This window comes from Lipophrys pholis, assembly GCF_963383615.2.
Source record: "Lipophrys pholis genome assembly, chromosome: 3".
In the NCBI taxonomy this organism is placed as follows: Eukaryota; Metazoa; Chordata; class Actinopteri; order Blenniiformes; family Blenniidae; genus Lipophrys; species Lipophrys pholis.
The window spans coordinates 32,723,692-32,751,462 of record NC_137627.1 but is presented as its reverse complement, the minus strand read 5'-3'; the positions used below and the strand labels follow the sequence as shown (position 1 = coordinate 32,751,462).

General features: G+C 40.2%; 1 protein-coding gene across 2 annotated transcripts in view; it reads right to left on the bottom strand.

The window, feature by feature from the left end:
• The window catches only part of esamb (endothelial cell adhesion molecule b), a 72,004-nt gene that overhangs the window by 6,080 nt on the left and 38,153 nt on the right, over window positions 1–27,771 (bottom strand). The window contains exons 2-5 of one of the 2 annotated variants that reach the window (XM_080458976.1): window positions 6,180–6,325; window positions 4,932–5,133; window positions 3,275–3,430; window positions 1,456–1,500 (exon numbers count right to left, since the gene is read on the bottom strand). In XM_080458976.1, the coding sequence (XP_080315102.1) occupies window positions 1,456–1,500; window positions 3,275–3,430; window positions 4,932–5,133; window positions 6,180–6,325 (549 nt within the window). The remainder of the gene's footprint in view (window positions 1–1,455; window positions 1,501–3,274; window positions 3,431–4,931; window positions 5,134–6,179; window positions 6,326–27,771) is intronic. The other variant, XM_080458977.1, reaches the window with a different exon arrangement.

The window sequence follows — 27,771 nt, the reverse complement described above, 5'->3', positions numbered from 1 at the left end:
GTCGAGCAGCAGCGTTTGTCGCAGCCTCCGCACGAGAGACACGTGGCGAATGTAAATCAGCAGGTTTTCCCACGGAGAACGTTCCGAGTAAATTCGCAATAGGATGCTACCGACCAAGGCAGATTAGTTTTATATCAACATGATTCACACGTCAGCGAAACATGAAGCAAAGAGGAATTTGATAATTATTGAATATACTGGACATCAATAATTCCTGTGTGATAACAGATGTGGACGTAATGTATTTATTTTAATCTTAGAGATAAAAATGTCAATGAAAATATTCTTTGCTCTAGTTATATGACATTGATTTAAACTGTTATTATGAAGGAGAACTGATTGTAACAACCGTCAAAATAATGATTTTAAAATTCCCCAAACATCTAATAACAAGAATAAACTTAATTTGCAATCAAGCCAAACTCAATTCTATATGAATGAATAACTATGAATGAATAAATGAATAATTCACAGCAGGGAGAAACAGCTAACTTGCTACTTGGTCATTTACAATTCTTCAACCAGTTCCTCCTCATCATCATCATTGTCATTTCACACAAACACAGAACTTCAATGCTACAAATCGTAAGTTCTGCTTCCATAAGAGTATTTCTGTTCAGGGTGGAGATACAATTGTAAATGGTTTTAGTTCACGTTCAGCCAGATCTTCACAAACAAGATAATAGTAACTTTTTCAATTTCAAACTAGTTATTTCTCCACAGATTTAGTTTGGGACAGTTTGAACTGAATTTATCCAGTTTATGTAACGTTGGTGCTTTCAGGTGGATTTTCTGTTTGGTTGCTTCTTCTTCTGCCGTACGAGCTCCAGCGGCATCACATCCAAATCATCAACTTATACAAGAACATTCCAGTTTTAAAGAGATATTTCCATTTCACTGGCAAATGTAAAAATTGTATCAAGCAGTTCTTGACTGAAAATAACACGAATATCTATTTGATTGTGATGTGAAGCAGTATTTTGGTCAAACTGATCAACGAGATATAAATCACTTTGTGTAGAATAAAGTAAAAGATGAATCAATGCAACAGTGTGTGTACTAACAAACTATACACCAAGACGTCTACTGTAAAGATTTAAAGGACAAATTCAACCCTGTATTGTTTGATTTATTCACACGCAATATTAAAAAAAACATCCTACCTGTAAATATATTCAGTGTGATAATACATTATTTACATGTAAAGATTAACTCTGACCTGAAGGTTTAATCCTGGAACGTTGAGGGAGAGTGTGAATCCTCTGAGATTTTTTTTTTTGATGGCAGCCATTTCTGAGAAATCATAATCCTTTAAGGATTCTTACAAATTGGGTTGATCTTTTTTCCTTTAAAGCTTCTCTACAGCCCAAGAAAAACCACAATGACTCTGGACTCCTCGGGAAAAGGGGGACGGGAGGGGAGATCAATGGACAATGTAGGAGTGAAAACCCTTACCCATGAACCCAAGGACAAGCAAGGGCTGGGGGCAGGCTCTCCACTCTGCATTCGTTTTTATTTAGCAGAAGAAGAAAAAAAAGATGACAACATGAATGAGAGAGAGGGAAGGAAGGAACGACACAAACTGATGGGGAGGGCAAGGAAAGAAAAAAAAAGTGCTACAGTCTGAGTCTCAAATCCATCTTATGTCTCTAAGAGGGGTTGATCAAGTAATGACATGGGGCTTGTTAGATTAGGCACTAAGGTCAGCAGGAAAGGAGGAGAGCCACGAGAGGATCAGCAGGCGGGGCTGGAAAAGAGACGGCGGCGGCGGCGGCAGAGTGAAAGTTCAAGAGTCACAGCGTTAGTGTACATCAACACAAATAGAATCAAAACAAACCCAGAGGAGGGGCTTCGACTGGAGTGTGACAGGCCAAAACACAAAACATGTGACGCAGGCGTGAGTGCGCCCCAATGCACAATCAGACGGAGTAGCTTTCATTTTATGAGACTCTGGACTTTTTCTGCTCTAAAGAGATGAGGGCCAGAGATCAAAGCAGTTAAGCCAATATTCAATCAATCAGCCTAAGTCGTGTTGTTCAGAAGCAGATGGTGTTTTCCCCTGCGGAAACATTTGGAAACAAACATAATATAATGCAAGAAAAGGTTTTTTTTTGTTTGTTTGGATGAGCAGTGCTTTGAGAGGAGGACACTGTGTGTCTCATTCTGCAAAGAGGATTTCATGCTGCATGTTGTGGATCTTTCCTCTGGAGAATCTCTTTTGGGGACATTTCTGACTTTAGTTTGAAATATTTAGCTCAATCATTCTGCAGGGCAAAGCAAGGAAAAATAGTTTCAGCGTGCAGATGTACTAGAGTTTTGGGGCTATAAAGCCCATCAAGGCTGCATAATTCTTATTTGAAACTGGACAATGAGCAAAACTATTCAATCACCAAGTCAACATTTAAACACAAGGTAAATATTTTGATCTGCAAAAAAACACATCTAACAAAGGCTTTGAATTTTACTTAATGTCTTACAAAACACGTGAAGCACGACGGGCAGCTCAGAAAACTGTCAACAGTGAGACAGACGGTTGGTTATACGTAGCCTGGAAGGCAACACGCAGGGCAAATCCAGCCCACAAAATTCAGCCTGAACTGTGGTACTTCTAAACTCACATAAACCTTTTTCAACATTACCACAGTTCAACAAAATCCCATTTTCAGGATACATATTAGTGTTTCCACAGAACTGTGCAGCATTCACACTCAAAAAGTAAGATTTCCTGCATAAACAAAATACTCCAGAACATCTCCATATGCCTACATACTAGATGAAAGTATATTTGATCCTGTATGCATCATTTATTTGAGAGTTAGTTTACCTGTACAAAACTACATTTTACTTTTTTTTTTTAATGTTTGGAAATTGAATTAGGGCTGCACCATATCATAATGATATGACTTGTGATCAACACTGCATCTCCTGCCAAGTATTGAATTGATTTAGTATATATTAGAGTATCCTGTATAATTCTAACATTCCATTTAAGTTAGTGACGTTAAAAGAAATCAGAGAATTACTGAAACTACTGGATGAAATTTTAAGACTTAAGTTGAGGAAGTGTGTGTGTGTGTGTGTGTGTGTGTGTGTGTGTGTGTGTGTGTGTGTGTGTGTGTGTGTGTGTGTGTGTGTGTGTGTGTGTGTGTGTGTGTGTGTGTGTGTGTGTGTGTGTGTGTGTGTGTGTGCAATACACTCTCTCCTAGTATCAAGTTCCTATTGAAAACTGCACCACTGCTGTGACGTTGTGCCGTTGAGCCAAAGTCAAACTCACTTTGCATGGGCGAGAAGAAGACCTCGGACATGGGGGCCGCCTTGGTCCACTTGTACTGCGGGGCCGGTTTCCCGTGGCTGGACATGCAGCTCAGGGTCACGTTACCCTTCACCACTGGGTTTCCTGTAATGGTGCACACTGGGGGAGAAGGAGGGACTACACACACACACACACACACACACACACACACACACACACACACACACACACACACACTGCGTTATTCACTTTGCACACGTGTGATAGTAACCAGGTTCACTGACCCTTGACTGAACCTGCAGGTTAGTTTTAATCCAGCGATCTGTAGATTTTCTCATACAGTCTCTGCATTACACAAAAATGAGAACTCGTTTCCATCTGCTGCTGAAGGTTGACTTAACCCTTATGACGGTCGGGATACTTCGAAATACTCAATTTCAGCTCAGCTGTGGGAGATTTCAAGATGTTTTATGTTTATACTTCAGACACTTTCTCAAGTCAGTGAAAGTAAACATCTCTAAATACCAATTATAAAGGAAATTGGTCTCAAACTGACCAAAATGCCACAGTATTTTTTTTGTTTAACTTACAGTAAAACACATTGTGAAACGACTGTTCTTAAAAGTGCTTTATAAATAATGTTATTATTATTATTATCATTATTATTGTATTACATGGTTTTGAGCTAAAGAATAGTCCCTGAACATGATGTGTTTTTTCACTGGGCTCCTGTTGTCACATTTTAACACTTCCTATTGCCACTACAGTATAATGTGTTACTTGCAAAATATGTACCTTAAATCTGACTTTCATTCATTGGGCATCCGTGGAAATATTATAGAGAACTTTTAAAGGATGATTTTTTTGACAAAAAAAAAACCATCAAAGAAAACAAAAGCGTGACTTTTTGAAGTAAAACTGATCATATTCTGATATTTGTGTGTATCATTACTCAGTGACATTGGGAACACGTGAACTGCTCTAGCTCTAACAATGTATTTCATCAAATATCTTGGCACAATTTTTCTATAAGTATAAATATTATTTAAAGGTTAAAGCCAAACCACTGAAAGACTTTCATGCTCTAGAGTCTTTAAAGGTCTATAAAATTAATATTTTTTTTAAACGTGTGTCAAATTCTGATCAGATATTTGTATGGCAGAAAGTATTATAATGTGGAGCACATCGATTTTACTCCTACAGTTAAAACATTGTTAGAAATGTGAAGAAATTAGGACTTTAAGCAGTTGAGGCTGCGTAAACGGCTGTAAACTTTTCACCTTCACTCTCAAAGAGCCGAACTGTGACTGAGCAGTGATCTGGGAGTTATGGCTGCTGAAGTATTAGTACAACCGTATGTGTCTCAATCAAACCAACATGCACATGTTGAGTAATTGCACTGATAAATATGTGTGAAATTTCAGTAAAAACCACATTCTTCATAGTATATAGGAAATAGGTTGATTAAAAATGCTGTTAGGGTCTCGTGTCTCCTGCACTAAAGGTTCACCAGAATCATGGGAAAAGCGCTTCCTCAGATAAACACGGAGCAGGAAGCTGACACATCTCATCCAAAAGCCTTCAAACTACACTCAGCATTTTGAAACGTGTGAGCCGCCGCCGCGACGCCCTGATTGCATCTAACCTTTGAGATTCTTCTCACGCTGCAGGCCGTTACCTTTGACATTAAGGCGGATCTCTCCAGAAAGGCCAGGGCCGTCGCGGACGATGACATTGCAGACGTAGCGGCCGGAGTCGGACTCCTGCGTGTCGTTGATGTAGAAGGAGAGGTTGGCCGAGGGCATGGCCGCGCTGAAGCCCACCCGCTTGGTGAACTCATTCTTGCCGTAGCCCACCTCACCTGAGCTGAAGTTGATCACCTGCTCCCCCCACAAAAAATTAAACCAAAAATACCCACATTAATAGAAAGACATTTAGGTTTCATATCAATTTAAACGAAGGGGATTAAATTTGATTTGCCGCCATATTAAGATGTGTAGATTAACAGCAGAAATCGGCGTCCCTCATAAAGATAATCCTGGCATGTACAGATGGCGCACGTTGGATATTTTTTTAGGCTGATTTCTGAGGGAGATAAGCTGACATGCATCGGACACTGAAACTGTTTAGATTATATTAATCATGCAACGTACAGCGCACACACACACACACACACACACACACACACACACACACGCGCGCGCGCGCGCAAGAACGCGGCAGTTGATGCATCACGCAGGAGCAGCAGCAGCAGCAGCAGCAGCAGCAGCAGCAGCAGCAGCAGAAAGGGGAGATAAACTGTCATTAGTGGCATTAATAACACCCGCCCTTCCCTCAATCCTTCCGCCATGAATCAGACGTCCGCTGTGGTGATATAATAATAATCCAAATCTCTAGATATCATGATTTCCTTTTTTAAACCTAAAAATAAAATAAAAAATCACTGATTTCATGTCATGCAACACAGAAACGCTCTTCAACAGTTTAGTACTTCATGCAGAAATGATTCAACTTAAGACTTATTTTGAATTAGGAATTAGTTGATGGAACGCACTTCAGAAAGAAGTAAAAGATTCAGGAACTCTCCTGGCATTCGGGAAACACACGAAAGCTAGTTAGAAGTTAAACGTTAAAAACATATATGATAATAAGATTTGGACATAAATAATGTGAGATACTTGATTTGATATATTGTATATACTGCATAGACCTTTGAATAAATAAATAAACAAACAAATAAATAAATAATTGCTATGTTGTGATGTCATATCCATTGATTCATCTCTTCAGACGCTTCGAGTCGCAGTAATCCACGGATCAGCGTGCGTACGATACGTCGTCGTAATCCCCCCGAAGAGGCTCTGTGTTCTCCACTCCGCCAAAGGTCGGCGCGAGGTCAACCACACAGCCGATCGTTACTCCTCACCTGCTTCGACTCGTTCCCCGTAAAATGCCAAATGACGGAGTTTCTGGAAATGTCGGAGCTGGGGCTGTACCAGGCGTGTAACACCACCATCTGGCCCCGCACCACCTCCACCTCCCTCCTGGGGATCTCCACCTTCTGGGTGTCACCTGGAACCAGAGGGAGAGGCGGAGTCAGACGCTTCAGTACGACACAGAATTACAAGGACAAAAAAACTCGTTCTGCAATCATAATCCAGTCGATCCTCTACTGTCCTTATCGATTCATTCAGGAACAATAACTGGAACTCAACATTCACTTCCAGCAAGTAGGAATGTAAATTAAAGTAATCCCTTTACTACCTAGAGCAGAAACTGTATCATGAAACTAATAAAGTAATTGCACTACTTTTTAGAGCAGCAACTCGTACTTTATCTGTATTTAAGTGCTAACTTTTATTAATTGGTAAAGAATTTCAATTTTGAAAGCGACTCTGCTACTTTTTAAACTCGCGACTGAATTCATCATCTTAAATTAATTTTTAGAAGCCAGAAATATAAAATCTCTAAACTTTTCAAAACACCAACTATAGTATTTATATTCAGGTGATAATTTAGAAAAAAATAGAAAACTAATTATACTTTTGAAAGTAGTAACTAGTAACTATATCTGTATTAAAGTAGTCACAGCTTCTATAACTGTAACTACTAATTTTAAGTTACTATTTCACTATTTAAAGCAGTAACTTTAATTGTAAGTACTTTCTTTTAGTAGCTTGTTTAAAATGTGTGACTAGTTCAAGCTGTGACTTAAGCTATAAGAGTAATCAAGTACTAATTCTTACAAACCAGTTCAATAATTTGCTTACTTTTCAGTAACTTTTGAATAATTGAGTACTAAATAATGACTAATATGTAAGGAAGTAACTAGTAACTAACTATAATGAAGTACTGATTTTCAGTAACTAGTGAGGTGTAGTGAACATTTCAAAGAGTATTTAGGTTTGGATTCTACATTCCTTGAAGAATCAATATTAGCTATGAGATAAATGTCATAATTTCATTTTCAAAAAGTACTTTAAACAAGTTAAACAAGTACACAGAAGTTCCCTGTACCAAAGCCAATATTCCACCAAAAGACATGAAATGAGCTTGACTTCACTTTGACTGGATTCCTGGACTAGACTAGCTTTAATTGTCCATATTTAGACAATTGAAACGTATTATAAAGGAACAACTAAGAGTAGATAAATAAAAAAAGAATCCACCCAAAATATCTGGAAAAACAACAGAAAACACTCGACTGCTGATGTGACTGAAATATTTGTGTTGCTAATAGAGATAAACCAGTAGAAAACTATAAACTCAACTAAATCAAATGTGGAATTCTAAACTTTTTAGTGTGTTTTATTTTATATAAGCTGAAAATAAAATTAACCCTTCGATGACCCAGCAAACCTCCAATAATTCATGAGTCGGGTGAAAAATGACCCCAATTAGAATCAATGCGTTTTTACAATAAACTTTAAAATAAATAAATAAATATTAAATTCTAGTTAAACATTCAGAGTTTTTATAATATTTCAGTCAACAAAAGATTGATTTCATTTTTGACAAGCTCATTTATCACTTTTACTAACATTTAATTGCTCGTCATACTGTATACTGCAGAAACCGGATCCTCCCTCTGAACGAAGTTGTTAATCCACTGTCACAGTGGATTAATTCCTGCCTGCAGGTGACCAGGAGCAGGTCAAATCTGTAGCTGAAGACTGCCATGTGGTTTGTTTCCAGTTAGTAGACTCTGGTCCGCTTAATATCAAACGGCGAATCTCTTCAAGTCTTCCTAAAGACATAGTGGCGTTGAACACTAGGTTATTTAGAGGATTCCCGGATTAGTTCATCCCAGTTCTGCTCACTTTGCCAGAATCTCATTTTTGCTTCCATATTGACACTCACTTTCGATGTCTGTTGCTACTTGGTTTCCCTCCATCTTCAGCACTTCTTCAAATACATTGAAAATATTCCTGGTGCATTCAGTGATCAAGTTGGGTTTATTGACTGAGATTAATAATCTGTTGATAATCCCTTAAACAAAACCATGCTGTTTGTGTGTGTGTGTGTGTGTGTGTGTGTGTGTGTGTGTGTGTGTGTGTGTGTGTGTGTGTGTGTGTGTGTGTGTGTGTGTGTGTGTGTGTGTGTGTGTGTGTGTGTGTGTGTGTGTGTGTGTGTGTGTGTGTGTGTGTGAGAGAGAGAAAGAGTGGGAGTTTGTTTGATTTATTAGATGAACAGATTCTTTACAGTTTGTCGACTTTACGTCACAGAGCAGCAACATTAAAAAACAAATGAGATGAAGCTGAGACATGTACATTATTAACTGTGACGCCCAATAAAGCAGATTTGTCTGTGACGTCGATGTCAAGATGCATTGAATGGTTTGTTTGCTGGGTAAAAATAATATAATGAAAGAAATCAGGTCATGAGTATTTACAATTTTAATGCAGGTAGTAATAAAGGAAAGTTCTTTACAAACACACAATTAAAAACACATTTTAATGAAGCTTTAACACTTTACATTTTTCACTATTGGAAGACATGAACAGTTTTCAAACAATACTTTCTTATTCCTTTTTTGACCTTGTTTTTATTCACAGTTTTAACAATTTGGTTCCTGCATTATTTGCTTGTTGGTGCTTGCTGGTTTAAAACATTTTATTTGTATTTTTAAATCTGCCAAGTGCTCTTTGCAAATAAAGGGGTGTGATCAAATATGCATATATTGAAATCAGTTAAATATTGGTTTAAAATCTTCGCCTTGTTGCTGAAATTAAGTTGCACACTGAAGAGCTCAGTTTAGAGGAGGTGACAGTGTCAGTGAGAACTCCTCTGTGGTTCTACAGTCATTAAAAACCTGCTGTGAGCTGAATGGTGTTCCTTCATTCAAATTAGTGGATATTCTTGCCCATGAAGTTTGGATGAACTTGTGAATTTCCCTGTGAAGTAACTCAAACTCTCAAATCATGACAGAAGATTTTAAATGTAATGCCTCCCACAGCTGTTCCCTGTGCCAACAGATGTTCACAAAGCAATTTAATTCACAATCAATCCAAACAAGCCAGCGCCGTTTTGTACATTTGCAGAGAAATCTTGTGAATTTCAGATGTTTTATGTAAAGTTATGACTCACATGAAAACTTTTGTTGACTTTCTCTGCATGCAAACTAGCTTGTCTCGCCACCTTTCTCCTTTTTCCAGTTTGATTTGTATAATTCAGGCGAAATGTGCATTAAAAAGTAAAACACACGCCTGAACAGTCGATATAACAAACATAGAGAGAGTTGATGTAGCCTCAGGGGGAGTGGGTTTTTTGTTCAAAATAAGGCAAGAACAATTAAAAAAAAAGTAGATGTGTTTCTGTAAGGGGGATTAATCTTTGGACGAGAACTTTAAAAAATCGAGTACGCTTAAAACATCTAAAAGGCGGTTAAAGCTCACCACTTTTGAAAAACATCGAGCTCAGGAAGGACGAGTTTAAAAGTAACTGTGTTCCTTAGAGGACAGTTTAAGTTTGGTTTCTCAGGAACGGCAGAGATGTTGTTTTTGTTTGTGTTACTTCAATTGCAGAAGCGTTACGTATATTATGTACAGGGTTAAATAACTTCACCTTCAGCTTAAACCCTTAAACTCTTCCTCTTGTTTGTTTTTTTTTTCTTTTTTCTTTGTTGTTGTATTATTTTGTTGTTGCCTTTTGTATTTGGTTGACCGAAAAAACTATTACTACTACCACCACCACTACTACTAAAGCGACAGAGAGCTGTTAGATGATGATGATCATGTTGCTTTTGATGACAGAGCTGTGTTGGGAAATGGTGATGATGACAGAGACGATGTGTTGTCAGCAACAACAACAAATGTGAAAAAGAAATGGAGAAGAGGAGGAGGAGGAGGAGGATGTCCGACTCACAGGGAGCCCAGTCACCCGAACCGGACAGCTGAAGCTGGATCAGCTGATCCCAGCAGTCGGTGTCCACGTGTGTCTCCAGTGTGAAGCTCGACTCAGACAAACAAACACAAGGAAAAAAAAAAAAACGGAACTACAGCTGCCAGTAAATCCCCAAACTGAAGAGAAGAAAAGTGTGAAAAGAGCCCGACATGTGCGCTGAAGGACTGACAGTACAGACAGGCTGAGAGAGAGAGAGAGAGAGAGAGAGAGAGAGAGAGAGAGAGAGAGAGAGAGAAGAGAGAGAGAGAGAGCGAGAGAGAGAGAGAGAGAGAGAGAGAGAGAGAGAGAGAGAGAGAGAGAGAGAGAAAGAGAGAGAGAGAGAGAGCGAGAGAGAGAGAGAGAGAGAAGGGGGAGGGGGAGGGGGAGGGGGCGGGGGCACGATGAGCCATGGACAGCCAGCTGAGCTCTCCACATCTGTTCATCCAGGCACGCCTTCCTTCTTTTCCAGACCGATAGCATGTGGAGGCAGGAGAATTAGGCGATGGGTGGTAGTGGTGGTGGTGATGGTGCTGGTGGTGCTGGTGGTGCTGGTGGTGCTGGTGGTGGTGGTGGTGGTGGTGGCAGACTGGATGCCCGGTTGAAAAAATAAATAAATAAAAGTGCAATGGAGTGAGAGAGAAAGAAGCAGAAAGCAGGAAGGAGAAAAAGAGGCAAAGCTTGTTGCGGGTTTTACTGCGGTGACTCTGCTTTCTTATTCCTCCCGGGACAATGTGACCCACTCCGCCGCCGCTCCTGCTCCGATCTCTTAATTTCTGAATCTCCGACTCTGGTAAGTCCCGCTGACTAATCCCCGAACAATCCCAGGCTCAATCCACCTCACGTGAGCAGAAAGAGCTCAGCTGGACATGGATATGATGTAACACGTGGTCACTTGGTCCCACCAACACCGGGGTCATGGTCATCATCATCATCATCATTATCATCATCATCATCATCATCATCATCATCATCATCGGCAACAGCTCTCACGTCCTATAGATTACAATTAGCAGATAACTCTTTACATTTAATCAGTGGTGACGTGACATCGCTGCTGAGGGAACACATGTTAGGAGCCTGGCTTTCAGGCAAAGGATGCTCATAAATGCACTGGACATTTATTCTGTTTGAATCGAACAAACAAAGAAAAAAAAACCTGCAACTTTTTGAAGCAAAAAAATATATATAACTTTAACAACTGATACTGGATGATTCCTCCTTAGTCAAATCCATCTTTAGTGCAACAGTTTGCTCCTACATGCAGTTGATAGTAAATGCATGTGCAGCAGAGTGATACTGCGTCTACTCGTTGAGGAGAGTGTGACTGATGATTGGATGGAACATTCCACTGTGCAGTAGCGGAGCAGCCGTGGCCTGGAAAGGCAGAAGCTCTGTGGACTGAAGCAGAAGAAAAGCTGGTGGCCTGAAAAGCAGCAGCAGGAAAGTTTGCTTTTGTTGAATAAAATGTTTAAAGGGGAAGCTGACTGTGTCTCTCTACCTGAAGAACCCAGGAGAGCAAGTGTGTCACGTTACAGAGACCTTTAATAAAGGCGAATACCGGTACATCATTTTGAGCAGCAAAATCATAAACAGCCCCCCCCCCCCCCCAAAAAAAGTGTTATTTTACAAGAAATAGTGTCTACTATGTCCATCTATTCAGGTAATATGTTAATAACATTGTGGTAGTCGTTGCCCAGGAGTTCAGTGTTAAATCATGTCCATCACACACACACATTCACACCAGCAACTGTTTACCTGAATTTGTAAATCTGTCAATACCAATGCTATTTTGATACCAGAGCTCTGTTTGCAGGAATGTCTATTAATATGCACTGTCCCTGAAATAAATAAATAAATAAATAAATAAATGAATAAATGAATGAATGAATGAATGAATGAATGAATAGAAAAGAAAAGAAAAGAAAAGAAAAGAAAAGAAAAGAAAAGAAAAGAACATAAAAGAAAATATGTACCACTGTATTAATGTATGTCCCAAAAGGTAAATATAAGGTCAGAAAAACAGGAAATCCTGTCAACAAGAAAAGTCCCTCCTGAAAACAAATATCAACTGTAAGGGTTTCTACTTGACTGTCAATATTTATAAAACACAGACATGCCTTGAGAATCGGACGTCACTGCACGTTGGGTTTGAAACTTCCAGTCTGTGAATTACGTCGGTATATCCATACCGATACGGGATCGGATCCACCTGAGCTCCACTCCCTGTAAATACACATTCAGGAAACATGCAAACTCCACACACACACATGCACCGCAAACCCAGTTATATTCTCACTTTGAGGTCAGAGTGATTACCACCAAAAACTTCCTCCTGATATTAAAGCGTAAAATTTCAAGAGGACACAGTGCACTTGTGTATCTTTCACAGCTGTGTGCTTTTGGCCTTCGAACAGACACAAATGATTCCAGCGAGGTCCAAACATCAGCCCAGTGGGGGTGAAAACAGTCCGGACTGTAGTTTCTACACAGACTCATGCTGAAGTTCTACACAGCTGAGTGTTTGACATTGCTGTTGAGCAATGTCATGTGTACCGAGAGACGTAAAACACCAAAATCCTCTTTGATCGAACCACAAAGCACACGATCATGTCTCCTATTTGCTCATGGCTACAGGGCTGAGCGGTAAAGAAATCTATTGCAGGAGATTAATATCTATCGTCATGATCAACAAACATGCTGCGGCCCGTCTGCTGAGCCTGCCAGTGATTGATAATGCACAGCAGCTCAGGGGTTTTCCACATTAGAAACATAGTTTTTCCTCCATCACAAATCCAGTTAGCGTTCAGTTTTCATTTCCATCAGCTTCATCGCGTCGGCCAATGATGCGCATGTGCTGCTTAACATTACATAACATTTTTAAGAAAACAAAGGTCTCGTTTCGATTGTCTGGATTGTCTTCCTGCATCATATAATGTTGTGAAGGATCGCTGCATGCTGATTGATATGCATTGTGGACCAGAGACACAATCAGAGGGGATCAGGGGTTTTCCTGCATCGGCTGATGAGACTCGGCTGCATGTGAATGAGCGCCAGCTGCAGCAAGGCATGCAGACAGTCATTCTGAATGATACATAGATAGAAAAACTCTGTGATGAAGTAGGATAATGTCCCGTAGTCTGTCCTCGGCTCCAGACTATACGTGTGCTTCTTTGAGCAGGTTTATCCTCAGAACTGTGTCACTCGATTGTTTATTAAACGGAGGAAAATCTTTGCTAATCCACGGCCGTCTCCATCTGGGTTGTGAGTTTTGTTTGCCCGCAGACGCAGGCGAAGCCGCTTCAAGATGTGGACGTGGACATGAAGTGAACTTAAATCCTTCACCAGGAGTTTAAAAAAAAGAAAAAAAAATGAGGAAAAACTGCTAATAAGAGGGATGTAGATCCGATACTATGAAGCCTCAGTAAACTCTGTCCTAATTATTTTTTGCCAGGGGCTATTGTTCAGCCGAGCTACGCTTTATATCTGCTAATTGGATTCTTCTCTTTAGAATAAACAATGTTTTTATTTATTTATTTCCTGCAGGGCATCCTGGCTATGAGATATTGTCAGAGGCTTAGCGGTATTTAAAGCTCACAGACCTATGAGAATAAATAAAGGAGAAAAGTCCACTATGTCACGCGTGCCTAAGCTGAGGCACAATTAAGAGACCAACTTTGCAATTCGCTGTAATATCCAGAGTCATCCGTAGGGGGAAGCACAGTCAAACCAAAAGGACAAGTAATCTGATCATGAGATAAACCCTCAGACAAGGCATCACCCAAAGAGTGAAATCTGAAATTAAGATGCAACAAATGAGTAGAAGTAGAAGAAAATCTCAGATTTATAAGATCGTAAAAACAAGCCACTGCAGGAGTCTATGATTTAATAAATAAATAAACATAAACACAGGTGTCAGTGTGCATGTCTAACCAGGCATCCAGACCCAGTTCTGTCGTGTTGTTGTGATCGAGTGAAGGATAAACAGTCAGTCCTCCTCTCGCTGCCCTGAGGGAGCCGTGTAGGCCTGTGTGAAGATAAACTGATCCTCTTTAACCAGCCCCACTCTATCTCCTCCAGTAATCTCTGCCTCCACCCATGTCTCTCTCTCTCTCTCTCTCTCTCTCTCTCTCTGTCACATGTGAGACTCTGGAGCTAAAGCTTTAGCTGGGGTTCAGATTTACTCTTCATTTACACCTCACTCCTCCCGCACTCCCCCGACAATATGCCGAGGTGGGCCTGTTGCTTTAAACTAATAAGTGAAAGCTACTAATTTTATATTAAAGAAAAGCCATTTGTAGTTAATATCTTATAGTATGTCTTTAAAGGGGCAAAATTAAAACCATGCCTCTGTTGAACATCAGGTGGCGGTGTTGAGAAACCTGCGTGTCAGCCTGTCCCAGGGCTGAACGAATGCTGATGCCTCCTATCACAGACTGTGTAGTAACCAAGAGCAAACATTTCTATTATTACGTCTACCTTCAATATCGCAATATCGGGAAGAAACCAGAGTATCCAGAATACACATGTATGTACAGTAACTTTTCAATTGTGGAAACTAGTGTTTGCATTAACTTTCGTCTTTGAAGTCGATTGAATTTAAAGTAAATTTACCGTCCCACTGCAGTGGTGACATGATTCAGGACCCGGGTCCTTCATGTTTGCATGTTGTTCTCGTACATGTGCGGGATTTCAGAGAGTAATCCAGCTTCCTCCTACAATCCAATAGCATGCATGTTAGGTTAATTGGTGACCCTAGATTTCCTGGAGGTGGGATAGTGTGTGTGATTATCAGTCTCTACGTCCAGGATGAACACAGCTTTCTGTCACACGTCTGCACGGATTGGCTCCACCTGTTCTGGACTCTCATCTTGTGTAGAAGAAGGATTGATCCGAACGCAGTTTGACAATATATTGTTATATTGTTAATTTTATCAACCTGTGCCACGACCAACATCTTTACTTGGATAGCTTCTCCTGAATTACACAAGCATCAAAACAAAATTCATTAAATCTTACAACAAAACACACACAAGCACCGTCTTTATGAGTAGCAGATCCTTCTATCTGCAGAAAACCCACGTACGCAGAGAATATGCAATATCCTTTTTTCTCTCTGCACTATTGTTTAATTATATGCAGAAAATTATTCAGTTAGTAGTATTTTTTTACTGACCTAAGGTTCTGGCACAACATAAACATCACTGTTCTTATCTTAGGCTAGCATTCGTACATAGCAATGCCACTCGGTTGTACTGTTTGAATGTAGTATCAACCATCAGCTTAGTGGTGGCAAGGCTTTCTTTCAGAAGTTTGGAAAACTTTTGTCTTGAACTGTTTTCTTTCTTTGCTTGTCAAAGAATGACAACCTCAACTTTTCCAGAGCGAATCCCTGCTGACTGAGCGAAGGCTGGATACACCTGTACAGGTCTCCAGTCCATCACAGGACAAACACTCACACTCACACTCACATCAAGGGGAAATTCAGGGTCACCACTTAACCTCACATGCTGGTTTTTGGACTGTGGGAGGAAATCGGAGTACCCGGAGGAAACCCAGGCACACATGGGGAGAACATGCAAACTCTAGATAGAGAGGCCCCGGGCAGTATGGGAAGCTGGACCTTCTCGCTGTGAAGCGAGAGCGCTAACCACTGCTCCACCGTGTCCCTAAGCATTTACTGTAATAATATAATATAATCTGAACATAGGGAAAAAAATAAATGAAATCAGAATATGTACATTACAAGTTATCACTAGGGAAAAAACGTGTGTATATATATATATCAAGCCAAACAAGTAAGGCATAGAATATTGAATGTACAAACAGAATATTCCAGGTAGCAGGTCCAAGCGAGGGGAGCAAGAGAGAAAAGGATAGGACAGAAATAGGACGTATTACATCTTTTCCATGCGACACACATCCACTTTCATACAACGATGTGGTTGTGAAGGCAGAGTGGATCCTGGACCGGTCGCCAGTCCATCACAGGACGCACACAAACACTCCATCGCACATACTACGGCTGCATGAAATCAGGTAAACAGGCCATAAAAATATGATTTGTGAAAAATGCAAATGCATAACTAGATGATGTGACTATCTGTTCGGTCAGTCTTCTGCAAAATGATGTTGTGTATCTTGATCTAACAATACCAATTACATTTGTAATATATAGTGCAGCTGATTGAACCGCATGTTTTTGGACCGTGGGAGGAAACACTGGGATAAAATTTGAGTGATTACATAAAAAAAAAGTACTTTATAAGTTTGGTGCCTTAACCTTGAACATTGAGCAAAGACTTTACATTTATTAGAGACCAATTTCACACTGAAGCCATCTAATAATTGTCGAGTCATTTCAATAAATCCAAAAAAAGTCAACTTTTTTTTTATCTGAGATTACCAAAATCAGCAGGGTTCATCCTCTCCACTTCATTAACGTCTGGACAAAATTTCACAGCGATCCTTCACACGGATGAAAAATACTCCTAAAATTAAACAACCTACATTATTTTTAATTAATCCACAGAATATTGAACGGACGGCCGTGCATCAGGATATTCGGTATGAAATCATCTGTGGCAGCCGGTTGATTTCTGCAGGAACGTCGTCCTTCGTGCTAAAAGCTCGATATGAAGGAGGATTCGTGCTCACAGCTGCTGTGCTCGTTTGAGCACAATTCATGAGTGCGGAGCTGATATCTGTGCCACAGTGGTGATAACAAAGTCTTTAAATGACCCTATAAGCTGAGCAACAAAGAAAAACAACACGATCATGAATAATTGAAGAATATTTTTGCTTGTGATCCTCGTTCTTCAAGTCCGGCTGGTTGGGGAAATATTAATGACCTCGAGGTTTACTTTTAATAAGAGTTTTTAAAACATTTTATTATTGAACAAAGATTATAATCGAACCCACTTATTCCTTTTGACGAATTTGACAGTCACGAATGTAGGACAACAAAAACCCTGGTTGATGTCAAACTGCACGTTGGACTGACCCTACAGGCTGCAAGCAGATGGCGCTTCAATAATAAATATTTGGGGAAGGCTCCTTTAAATTGGATTACATTAGTGTAATCTCTGCAGCTATTTTAAACCATTTTGAGAGTGCTATCTCATCACAGTAGCTTTAATCCCTCTTAACTTTTGATTGTGTTTAAATTGATTCTCCTCGCACACATGGCTCCAAACTCCCACAACCTCCTTCTGGTTCTAAAGTCACATACTTTCTTTTTTTTCTCCTCCTCTCCGCGCAGAGACACATCATGCACACGAACATAGACGAACCTAAAGATTATTTAGCATCTCAAAGAGCAGCAGATGCAGCGGCCCACTCCTTTCAGCGAGGTGGAAATAGTTTACGGTACTGGCATGTGGGAGGACTTTCGCTCGTCTGTGAAATAAATTTCGAGTTAAAGTATGCGAAAATAATTTGGTGAAAGTAAACATCTTTATCTATGTGATCAGATGCAGCACAGACCTGGAGCCTGAGGGCGAAAGAAGGAAACTAACTCTTACTTTCAGGTTTTTAGAGGAAGTTTTAGACCAAACAATGCAGCTACAAACAGAGGACTTTTGTTCCAGCTCGAAGTGCTCGCACAAAATCTACTCGATGGGACGTTTGATGAGAAATGATGGCGGATAAGTTTTCAGTGCAGGGTAGAACTGATTTAAATTCTTTATGAAACACTGTTTTGAAAACGTATTGATCCATAAGACAAGTTTTATTTCCTCTCTGGAAATAGTTATGGAAAACTTTGGATATACTTTTGGTTTGTAATATTCAGCTGAGTTGTGTTAAATAATAATAAGCACCGACCTGAGAAACAAGAGGAATCTGCCCTCAGGAATCAGACTGAGGCCACATTTACGCGGCAGACCGTTACTAACACCACGACTGCAAAACTCACCCCCATTCACACGACAACGTTTTTGGTGAAAATGAAAACCTCCGTTGGGTTTGGGTGCTCGGAGCCACTGAAAACACAACTTTCTGAAAATGCTCCGGCTCCATCTCTGTGGAGGTGGTGGAAATGCTGCTAATGCAAATGTAAACCACGGCCGTAGTCAATAGGTCTTCTGCACATGCTCAGTAGTGTCATGTTTCCCAGTATACATTCTTCTAGGACTTGGTAGTATTATTTTGACAGTCAGCATAATAACAATCCAACTTGGTCGTCTGCCCACTAGGATGTCTGTGTTCTCCTAGTGGTAATATTTAAAGCGGATAGTTTTCTGCATGCATGTGTGTGTGTGTTAGGGTTGTTCGGTGTACTGGTACTGTATTGGTATCGCTGTACTGACACCTTTAAAATGATACTGTACTGGGCCCGGCTGGTACCGGTATCTTTTTTTTTTTTTTGACCCATGGAAACTCCGTAAAAAGAAATAGAGTGGATCGCTAACGGAGCAGCAAAGAGCAAGAGTCTGAAGAGAGAGAGAGAGAGAGAGAGAGAGAGAGAGAGAGAGACAATGGCTGCTGATAGAGGCTGCAACTTGTAGAAAAAACAGGTGCTAGAAGTGCTATATGAAAGTACTTTGGCTTCAAAACAAATGAGCACCGTGTCGCCATTAACACCGAAGCACCACTGTGCAAACAGTGTTTGAGAACGTCTGGCCAAGAGAGGAAACACTACTAACCTGCTGAACACCTGAAGGACAAACACCCAGACCTGCATAAGGAGTTCAAAGAACGACAGGTAATAACTTATATACCCATAAAAAAATAGCTCTGGAAAAAAAATGTAAGCTATTATAAATATTAGTATTATGAATATAATAAATAATATAAAAGAATATAATATGAAAATATTTTATTTTAGCCATTTAATGTGATAAAGATTACTGCATAGTAACATACCATTTAAAGAGATTGATCCTACTTAAGACAGGCTGTATCTAATGACATTCTTTGTGTTCTCTTTTTATTTGGAAAAGTATCGAAAAGTATCGAACTACATGGTGGTATCGGTATCGATACCAAAATGTTGGTATCGTGACAACACTAGTGTGTGTGTGTGTGTGTGTGTGTGTGTGTGTGTGTGTGTGTGTGTGTGTGTGTGTGTGTGTGTGTGTGTGTGTGTGTGCGCACGTGCGTGGTTTTGTTATAAAATCAAACAAAAGCACCCACTAGTGGCCCAACAACAGAACTACATGGTTTTCAACATTTTTCCTGTTCAAACAGGTTCCCAAACCTTTGGCACCTCTGATAACTAACAAAATATAAGTAGCAGTAGCTCAAAGTGGTAGAAGAATGCCTTTACAAAAGCTTGATAAGAAAGTTGGTGTCACGCTCATGTACGTGTAACAGATTGAGTGTTTATGTCCCTCATTAGTTCAAACAACAGTATGTTTTTAAACAGCACTTCTAAAGCTCAGAAAACAACATTTACTTATTTATTGCAAGAACAGAAGTATAAATTAAGCCATTTCCAGTGCAGTCTTGCAGGATTACTCACGTAATGGGACACACATGAATTGCCTGTCAGTAGATCTGTGTATTTCTAAAAGTTTTCTCGGCAGCATTTAACAGCGACAGGGTGTTTGCGAAAACAGTGTATGCACTCAGACCTTAAAATCAACTTTTTTTAGATTTTCCTAATTATGGAGACAAAATAAAAAACTTGCTTTGCGCATTAACATGTTAAGAGTATCAATAAATACTCACTTAAAAAAGAACTTTACCAACTCAAATTTACTGGCATGTATAGTTAACTGTTATGATCCATGTGTTTGTCTGCCTGCTGTGTTTTTCCTCCTTCCTGCTCTTCCCAGGAGGCGTAGCGGCTCCAGCTCATCACTACTCTCACCTGTTGCCAATAACCCACTCACTACTTAAGCTGCAGGCAGCCTTCCACTGGTCGCCAGATCGCCAGTTTACCTGCCTGGGTAGAGACCGCTCGCCAGTCTTGTTTACCATAGTCCTCGTATTAAGTGTTAAACTATTGTGATTTACATTGTGTGTGAAGCCGTTTGTTACCTTCACTTAACCAAACAGTCCTTTTGAGTCTGCTCCTTGTTTTTGTCGGTTTTTCCAGCCTGGTTGGCTGTGGTTTTTGTTTCACCCCATCCTCGTCCTTTGTTGTACTTTTTTGATTCCAGCAGCTACTGAAGAATTTAAGGCCCTGTTTACACGACAACGTTTCACGTGACAACACCTAATCCGCAAAAAAAAGTGGGGGCGTTCACACTGCAGCAGCGGACACAGAGACAACGATGTAGTTAGTATGCCGGGCCACTGGAGGGCGATTTTGCTTGATTTTTGTTATGAAACTACACAGACGTGTGTGCAGAGAGCAAAACACTATAAACTAGAAGAAAATGGATAGAACCTGAAATCCGCATGGACTGATGACGCATCGGATGCTATCAGGGAGAGTCTCAACTATTAAACTACTGATCTGGACGCTAAAACTAGAATATAGACCGCGGGTTGTACCACTACGTGGCCGCCATGTTTGTTTACAACCGGATGAGCAGGAGGGAGGGGGAGAGATGTGCATGTGCAGTAACAGGCTCTGTAGCCTCCCTCAGTCTCTGCAGGAGGGATTTGCGCCATGAAAGAATCTTTCCACCTTGGGAGCCGGATTAAAAACTTTGCGGATACAGTGGATCCACAAACTGGTGCCGTGTAAACGGGCCCCCCAAAAGTGAAGAAAGTTTTGCGGATACACTCGAATTCGTTGTCGTGTAAACGGGGCCTTAGTTTGATACTTTGGGTGAGTTTTTGACCACCTGCCAGTGGTGCTATCCCCGCCGGGATCCACCGAGCCTGCCACAGTGGTTTTGAGCGTTTCGTTTTTTGAAGTAAAACAGGACTGTGGAGTTTCCGAGCCTCAAACCCAAAGACAGTTTCCGTCTGTTCGTTTCGGCATTGTGGGTTCACTTAGCCTCGCAACATGACATTAACGAGCTTTAATGCTTTAGACTTTGAATGCACAAGTAGGAAATTAAAATCAGATGAAATGATAGAGGCAAAAACACATTAAAATCTTAAATGTAGATTTGGAACAACTGTGTTACCACAAAACAATAATTTAACAACAACAAACTGCGTTGAAAACACAAATCCAGGAAGCATTTAACAAACCCGGCTCCTCATTTCCTCTCAGACACGGACACGTTCGTACCGGCGCCTGCTGGAGATCACAGGACGGATTCCCGATACTGAACTGATGCAAGATGTTCCATCGGAGTTCAATCAAATTTGAAGATAGCATCTTGCATAATTGCACCCTGTCATGACTATTTATAACAATCATTTCATAAATCACAAGAAACAAGATTACTGCCATCTTAACCTCTCGTAATCATTGGGAGCATTCAAATTAGTGAAAGCTAAAAAAGAGGCTGCGCATTTATTCATCCCACGTGGCCTCGGCCTCACTAATGGAGACGGCTGCAGCTCAGCAGCTTTTTAACTGGCTTTACAGGCCAGTCATTTGTCCTCTGACTCTCCTTATGTTGGTTTACATGTGTGATTATACAGTTAAAGCTGAATGCTTCACGTGTTTTCCTTCACAGCCAGCAGATTTAACCACAATGCCCTCTGGGCCGACGGAAACACAGAAACATGTTTCTATAGTCGGAGCGGGAAGGAGGGAGCAGTGGGCCGAGGCTTTGATCACATGCAAATACCACGTTACACGTGGGAAATAGGTGTTTACAGAGGAAAACAAAGACTCCTATTGTAGATCAACTGTTGCATGGTAAACATTTAAATCTGTTTTTGTTTTGTTTTTTACAAAAACATTGGAAGGTCTGAACCTGTTTTTGTGAAGTCTCCTGCAGAACGGGTCAGTCTGCTGTTCACTACTCGCCTTTTTCCCCTCCCGGCTGTCCATCAGGAGCCCGGCGTGCCCCCCTCTCACCCCGCTCCCAGTCCACTCCTGGGTCCTCGTGGCAGGGAATGAAAGGCAGACTGAGAGCTCAAACGGGGCTACGCCACAACAGCGCTCATAACCACCATGCCACCCCTCGCGTCGTCTCGGGCCTTTGAAGAAGATATTTATAAACCATTAGTGTGGCAGCGGGGCGAGCGCTGGCTGTTTTATCTCCCAGATCTGTCATGTGTTACCATGCACGAGGCGAGCGGCGCTGACAAGAGTGACAGAGTGAGGCCTGGTCGGGCCGCCGCCACACAAGTCCAGGGTCGACGGCAGCAGCTGAGGACCCCCCCCCCCCACCCCCAATCGCCTTGCTACTCCACCGCCCGTGGGACACGGGGGAGGGCTTAATGCAGCGAGACTGTAATTAAGACGCTGAGTGATCTGATTTCAGATTTCCACTGAGCTCTCATCAGAGAGGAATTACAGGATGAGACTCATAATCTGAGTGCAGCATCAGACGCCTCCCCAGTTCGTCATGAGAGAGGTGTGTGGTGGTTTGGATCGGAAACGGTTCATTACAGCTGTTTTCAGTCAAACTTCGGATTAAACTAGTCGACAATGTGAGTCTACAACCGTCTGTCACTCGCCGTTGAAAGTGTTGATGACACTATGAACAACCAGTTTACCAAATAACCAAGAAGCACCATGGAAACAACTCCTGCAGTGCCACTTTATTGCAAACTGAGTTCATAAAATAGTCAAACAAGCGTGTCATCACATAACAACCGAGAGGGGGTTGAAAGGAAGCTCAGGAAGTACAATCTATTTATATTCCTCTTTTATGCATGATAGATTTATAGCCATTGTTTTGTTTTCTTGATTAATTAACATATATAGCTTCAGAGTTACACAAAACAAGTCTATTTCACTAAAACGTGATGAGGACGTTTCCTTATTTATGCTTGATGGAGGGTACAATCTAAAACATGACTCTATTCTGATCAAACACATTTTTTAACTTTCACCAAATCCAGGTTAAGTCATTAACATGGCTTTTCTTCATGTTTTCTCCAACCTCATTGTGATGAATAGATCACAGTTACAGAATACATGAATTCTGTGACTCTGATGCTGTTATAGGATTTCTAGAATTGGGGAAAAAGATGAAAATGCCAAACAGTTCTGCTTGTGCAGGTGACTGTATGTATTTTATTCCAGGATGAGATAATTTACACATTTTTCACCCTTCAGAGAGACAGTGAAGCCAAACATTTGGAAATAAGTGTGGTATTTGTCCATTTAACTTTTGCTGGATAGTGATTATTTTTACTGTCTTTAGTAAGTAGCAAAAGACTCTTAAGACAGGAAGTGAGAAGTTCCCAGTTTGGCTGGGTTCAGATGTATTTCTCTCAATGGGAAGCTAAAGAAGTGAAATCCGTTTTCTATTTTTCAAAGATAAGCTTTGGTTATCTCTCCTGAGCCTCTGGCCTCCTGAACAACCACAGTTAGACATCATTTTTTACCTTCTTTTGCTGAAAGTTAAACAAACAAAGGCGGAGTAATGATTTCAATTCACCTGTCAGAAGACACTAAAAGGTTAAGCCTCAAAGCTCAAGTATAGATTTTATGAAGTGGTATCCAATCCATCTCACTGACTTAGAGGTTACCGATCAATATGATCAGCATTCTTCTTTTCATGGAGTAAGCTCTGTGTCTTTTGAGAGTGTTTTGGGCAGAGCTGTCAAACTCTTACTAATCCAGGGCTCACAAGCTGCTTCATTCAGGCAGCTATATATCTTTAACTGCTGTATTAGTAATCACACGGTTATCATTATCAACTATTCATGATTTCAAGTCTTATCTTCCAAGTATTTCGAATGGATACGTTAGATTTTGGCTGTTTGTTTTAACGCAGGTTGTGTACAGTTTGGCTCCAGAGCTTTTAAGCAAAAAAAATTTAAAAAAACACACAAAAAAAAAAAAAAAAAACAACCTGAGGAAAGTTGTAGAGTTATAAAAAAAGGGAAAGATGCAGGATTATTTGTGAATCACATGGAGGTTTAACGCTGGTCAGATAATTGTGTTAAAAGCAAAGCTATGCCAACATCATGTACTGAAATATAGGTGTGGATTGTTCAATAGAAAGTAAACTTTGTCTTGCTGAAGATCCAAACTTAGTCAATAAATACATTTTGTGGCTTAAATATACTGAATGTTTGCAGGCATGTCTCCTTTTTTAAAATAATAACTGGCCACTAGTTTTTATTTGTGCTGATTAAACTATTCAGTTTTTTCTTGTGCATTTGATCCAAGATTTGTGCACATACATGTTTTTTTATTTGACATAGACTCTATAAAGGCACACAAATCTAGACCAAAGAGTTCACTAATTAAAACTGAAGAAAAGCTTAAACAATCTGTTTTATAAAGTAGGTAAAGGCTCCTGAGGTACCGTCTGCAATTGATCCCACCTTACAGTTTCATGTCTATCTTTACCTTAAGCAGAGGAATGAGGTGATTAATAATTAACTTCACCTGATCCACAGGCCATTATAGGACGAATCAATATTTTAGAAAAAAAAATCCTATTTATAGCACGTCATTTTAACATGTAGGAGTTTGGTGAACAGATTTTACTGCACAATTCCCAACAGAAATGAGTGAAACAAAATCTGGGAAAAAAGTTACTTTTGCAGAGTTCTGGTGCCTGTTGATGGATCCCACCTTAATGAGAAGGAGTAATTAAATCCAGTGAGACAGACATGGAGGAGTGCTGGGCTCAGACGGTCAGTACTGATGGCTCCTCTGGCCCGCATCCCCACCATTCATTATACCAACCGTTTGATGCAAATGAACCCAATTGACCGCCTGGTCCGCCCACCCACATGTCCACCTACGGCAGGGATGAGAGGCCCGGGTAAAGGTGAGAGAGGCAGTTTGGAGCGTGGAGACCTCAGGAAATAACTCCCACCTGAGCCCTGAGCTCTCTATCTGCCGCTCTGCGCTCTCTCCTGTTGGAGAGTCAAACACACATTTTCCTGCTGACGTAGAAAACTAAAACCCAAAAACATTAAAGGGGTTTTGTTGTTTCAAGCTCAATGCTTCGGTCATGGTCAGAATCGACAGACAATACTTTCAAACGCTTTGATTTTAACATTCTGCGATGATTGGATCATGTATTTGTATGTATTTAGTTTGATTTCCATTTGCTGCAAGAAGTACAGCTACTATTCCTGGAATCAATCCAGCATGCTGCTCACAAAACAATATTCAAAATTCAATTCAATCATTAATTACAATATCAAAAAATTTAACAACAACCAGAAAAAAGAAAGATAAAAAATAAATAAATAAATAAATAATTTAACAACAACCAGAGACATGGAGCTTCGCGATGATATACTGTAGTAGTTATTATCTCACGGAAACGTCCCTTATTCAAAAAGACATTCTACCATCAAATATTGAATGATTTAAAGAGCTCATATGATGCAAAATTCACTTTCTAATGGTTTTTCAACAGTAACAATCGTCCCCACACCTGGGAAGACGCCCCAGAAGTGAAGACCAGAAGTGAAGAAAGTCTTTCATCTTTCTCTCTGGCTGGTTTATTTTTTAAAAGACTGTGTGCTCCAATGAGCCAATCAGAAATCAAACCCTATATAGTGTCATCGGGGGTTTTCAAGTCCCAGTGAAAGTGTTGAAAAGCTGGATAATGACTCCTTTAAGTCATCTTGGAAAAAAATGGCAGAATCCCGCACTGATTGCACATTTTTGACAATTCGACACGTATTCTAGTGTAAATCAATCCAGCCAATCTAGAAGTAAAAGTAAAAGTGTCCTTTCTCCTTGTGTATTTTTATACACAGAAATCAGGGTAACATGAGGTCACATTTTACTGATTCATTTGGTTTCTATTCTATTTTAAAATGAAAATCTAATAATTTTTTAAATAAAAAGTGAATGTGTGAACCAAAGTTGAGATACTGTTTTTAATATATTACAAAAGTGTCAAAACAACACTGAGTTATGACGACCAAAAGTGAATTTGAATCTACAAAGTGAACCGGAGATCTTGTGCAAGCAGCACTGTTTCCAACAGAAACAAGCATCCAAGCATCCATATTAAAGGAAACCAGCCGGAAACATAAAAGCCTCCAGCTCGCCCACAGCCATCAATACATGGAGTTAAAAAAAAAAGCAACAAGGTGTAAATTGTGTGCATATATGACAAATGTATATGTAGAGGAGTGACTGGATGTGGGAGGTAACGAGGTAAGTTAAACTGAGATGGAGAGCTAAGAAAAGGACAAACGGATGAAATGATTAATGTGATTTCATTGATAATGAAACACGGTGAGATGGAAAAGCAATTAACTGAATTCAACGCATTTCAGACGGTGCGAAAGCACAAACAGAGAAACAACCAATAAAGATAAAATAGCTGGAAAGGAAGGAAAGGCTCACAATAAAACTGCCCAATGAACATGTTCTGTTTTCTTCTGGCCTTTATCCTCCCACTTCACACAGTAGTAATGAATATGTCTGCAGTACAGCATCACAGGGGAGAATGTGGGAGTCGCACAGATCAATAAACACACGATGACACACACTGAAGCTGACGTGGCCGTAACAGTGAAGCGTATAACGATTAAAATATGTGTCTTTTCCGACTAGCAGATCCCAACTCGGGAGTCCACAGCGTCACCGTGGGTCTGCCGGCTCTTAAATGATCAAGATTAGACTTGAACAAGTCAAAGCCCAGCATAATAAGACATTTTCTACACTCCCTCTATTGGTACAAAGAAGAAAGTCCGAATTATTTATATATATTAAATTCTCAAATATGAAATACGCTCCACTCATCCAGGGCAGATTTGGGAAATTTTACATTCTGTTTTTTAAGGATCTTTCTTTTGTACATAGATGTGAGAGAGTATTTGTACCAGCATTTGGCTTCACTGTAACATAAAGTCAGAGTTTACTGATTTAAACAGCAGGAGAAGGTAATAAAGACCTGACTATTACAGATAGAGGAAATACATTTGTACTACTACTTGAAGCAGACCCGGGCATCAAAAGGCCCTTTAGCTGTGCTTGACGGGCCTTCGCTGTGTCACTTGGAAATCCTCACTCAAATGAAGATTGCTGTATTATTGGCTTTATTACATCTAAAATTGTGAAATTTTTCACGGTATTGGCTATTACTACATTATTGGTTGTGTGTAGCACGTTAGTATTACCTCACAAAACTGGTGTTTCACAGTAGAAAAAAATGGCGGTTACAAACATAGTAGCTCGAAAAATTGTGTAAAAAACAGTTTTTATCAAGATATATTTCTTATTGAGCAAAACAAGTCAACTTATGTGTCGGCTCTCAATAGTAGCACCCAGGCCTCGTTCACACTGCAGGGAAAAGCGACCCAATTCTGATTTTTTGCTCTCAAGTGACTCATATCCGACCTGTTTTGTGGCCAAGTTAAAGCTCCAATTCTGAAGTTTTCACATCAGACCCAGGCCTCGTTCGTATCTGGTACCAATTTGGATATTTTTCTACATGTGACTGGTTCGTCATTGACGTGTGACTGACGTCACGGATAAGTGGCTCAAAATGTTAAAAGCTGTGCTCTTTTTTCCTCATTCTCCTTCGTTCCCTCGTCATGATGGCTAGATTTTGTCGGCTCGTATTTAACAACCAATTGAAAATGGATATACGCCTGTTGACCAGGGTTGCCAGATATGGCGGGTATCCCCCAATTGGGAAGTCAAATTCTCCTACCTTTTAACTTTATTTTGTGCATGTGTG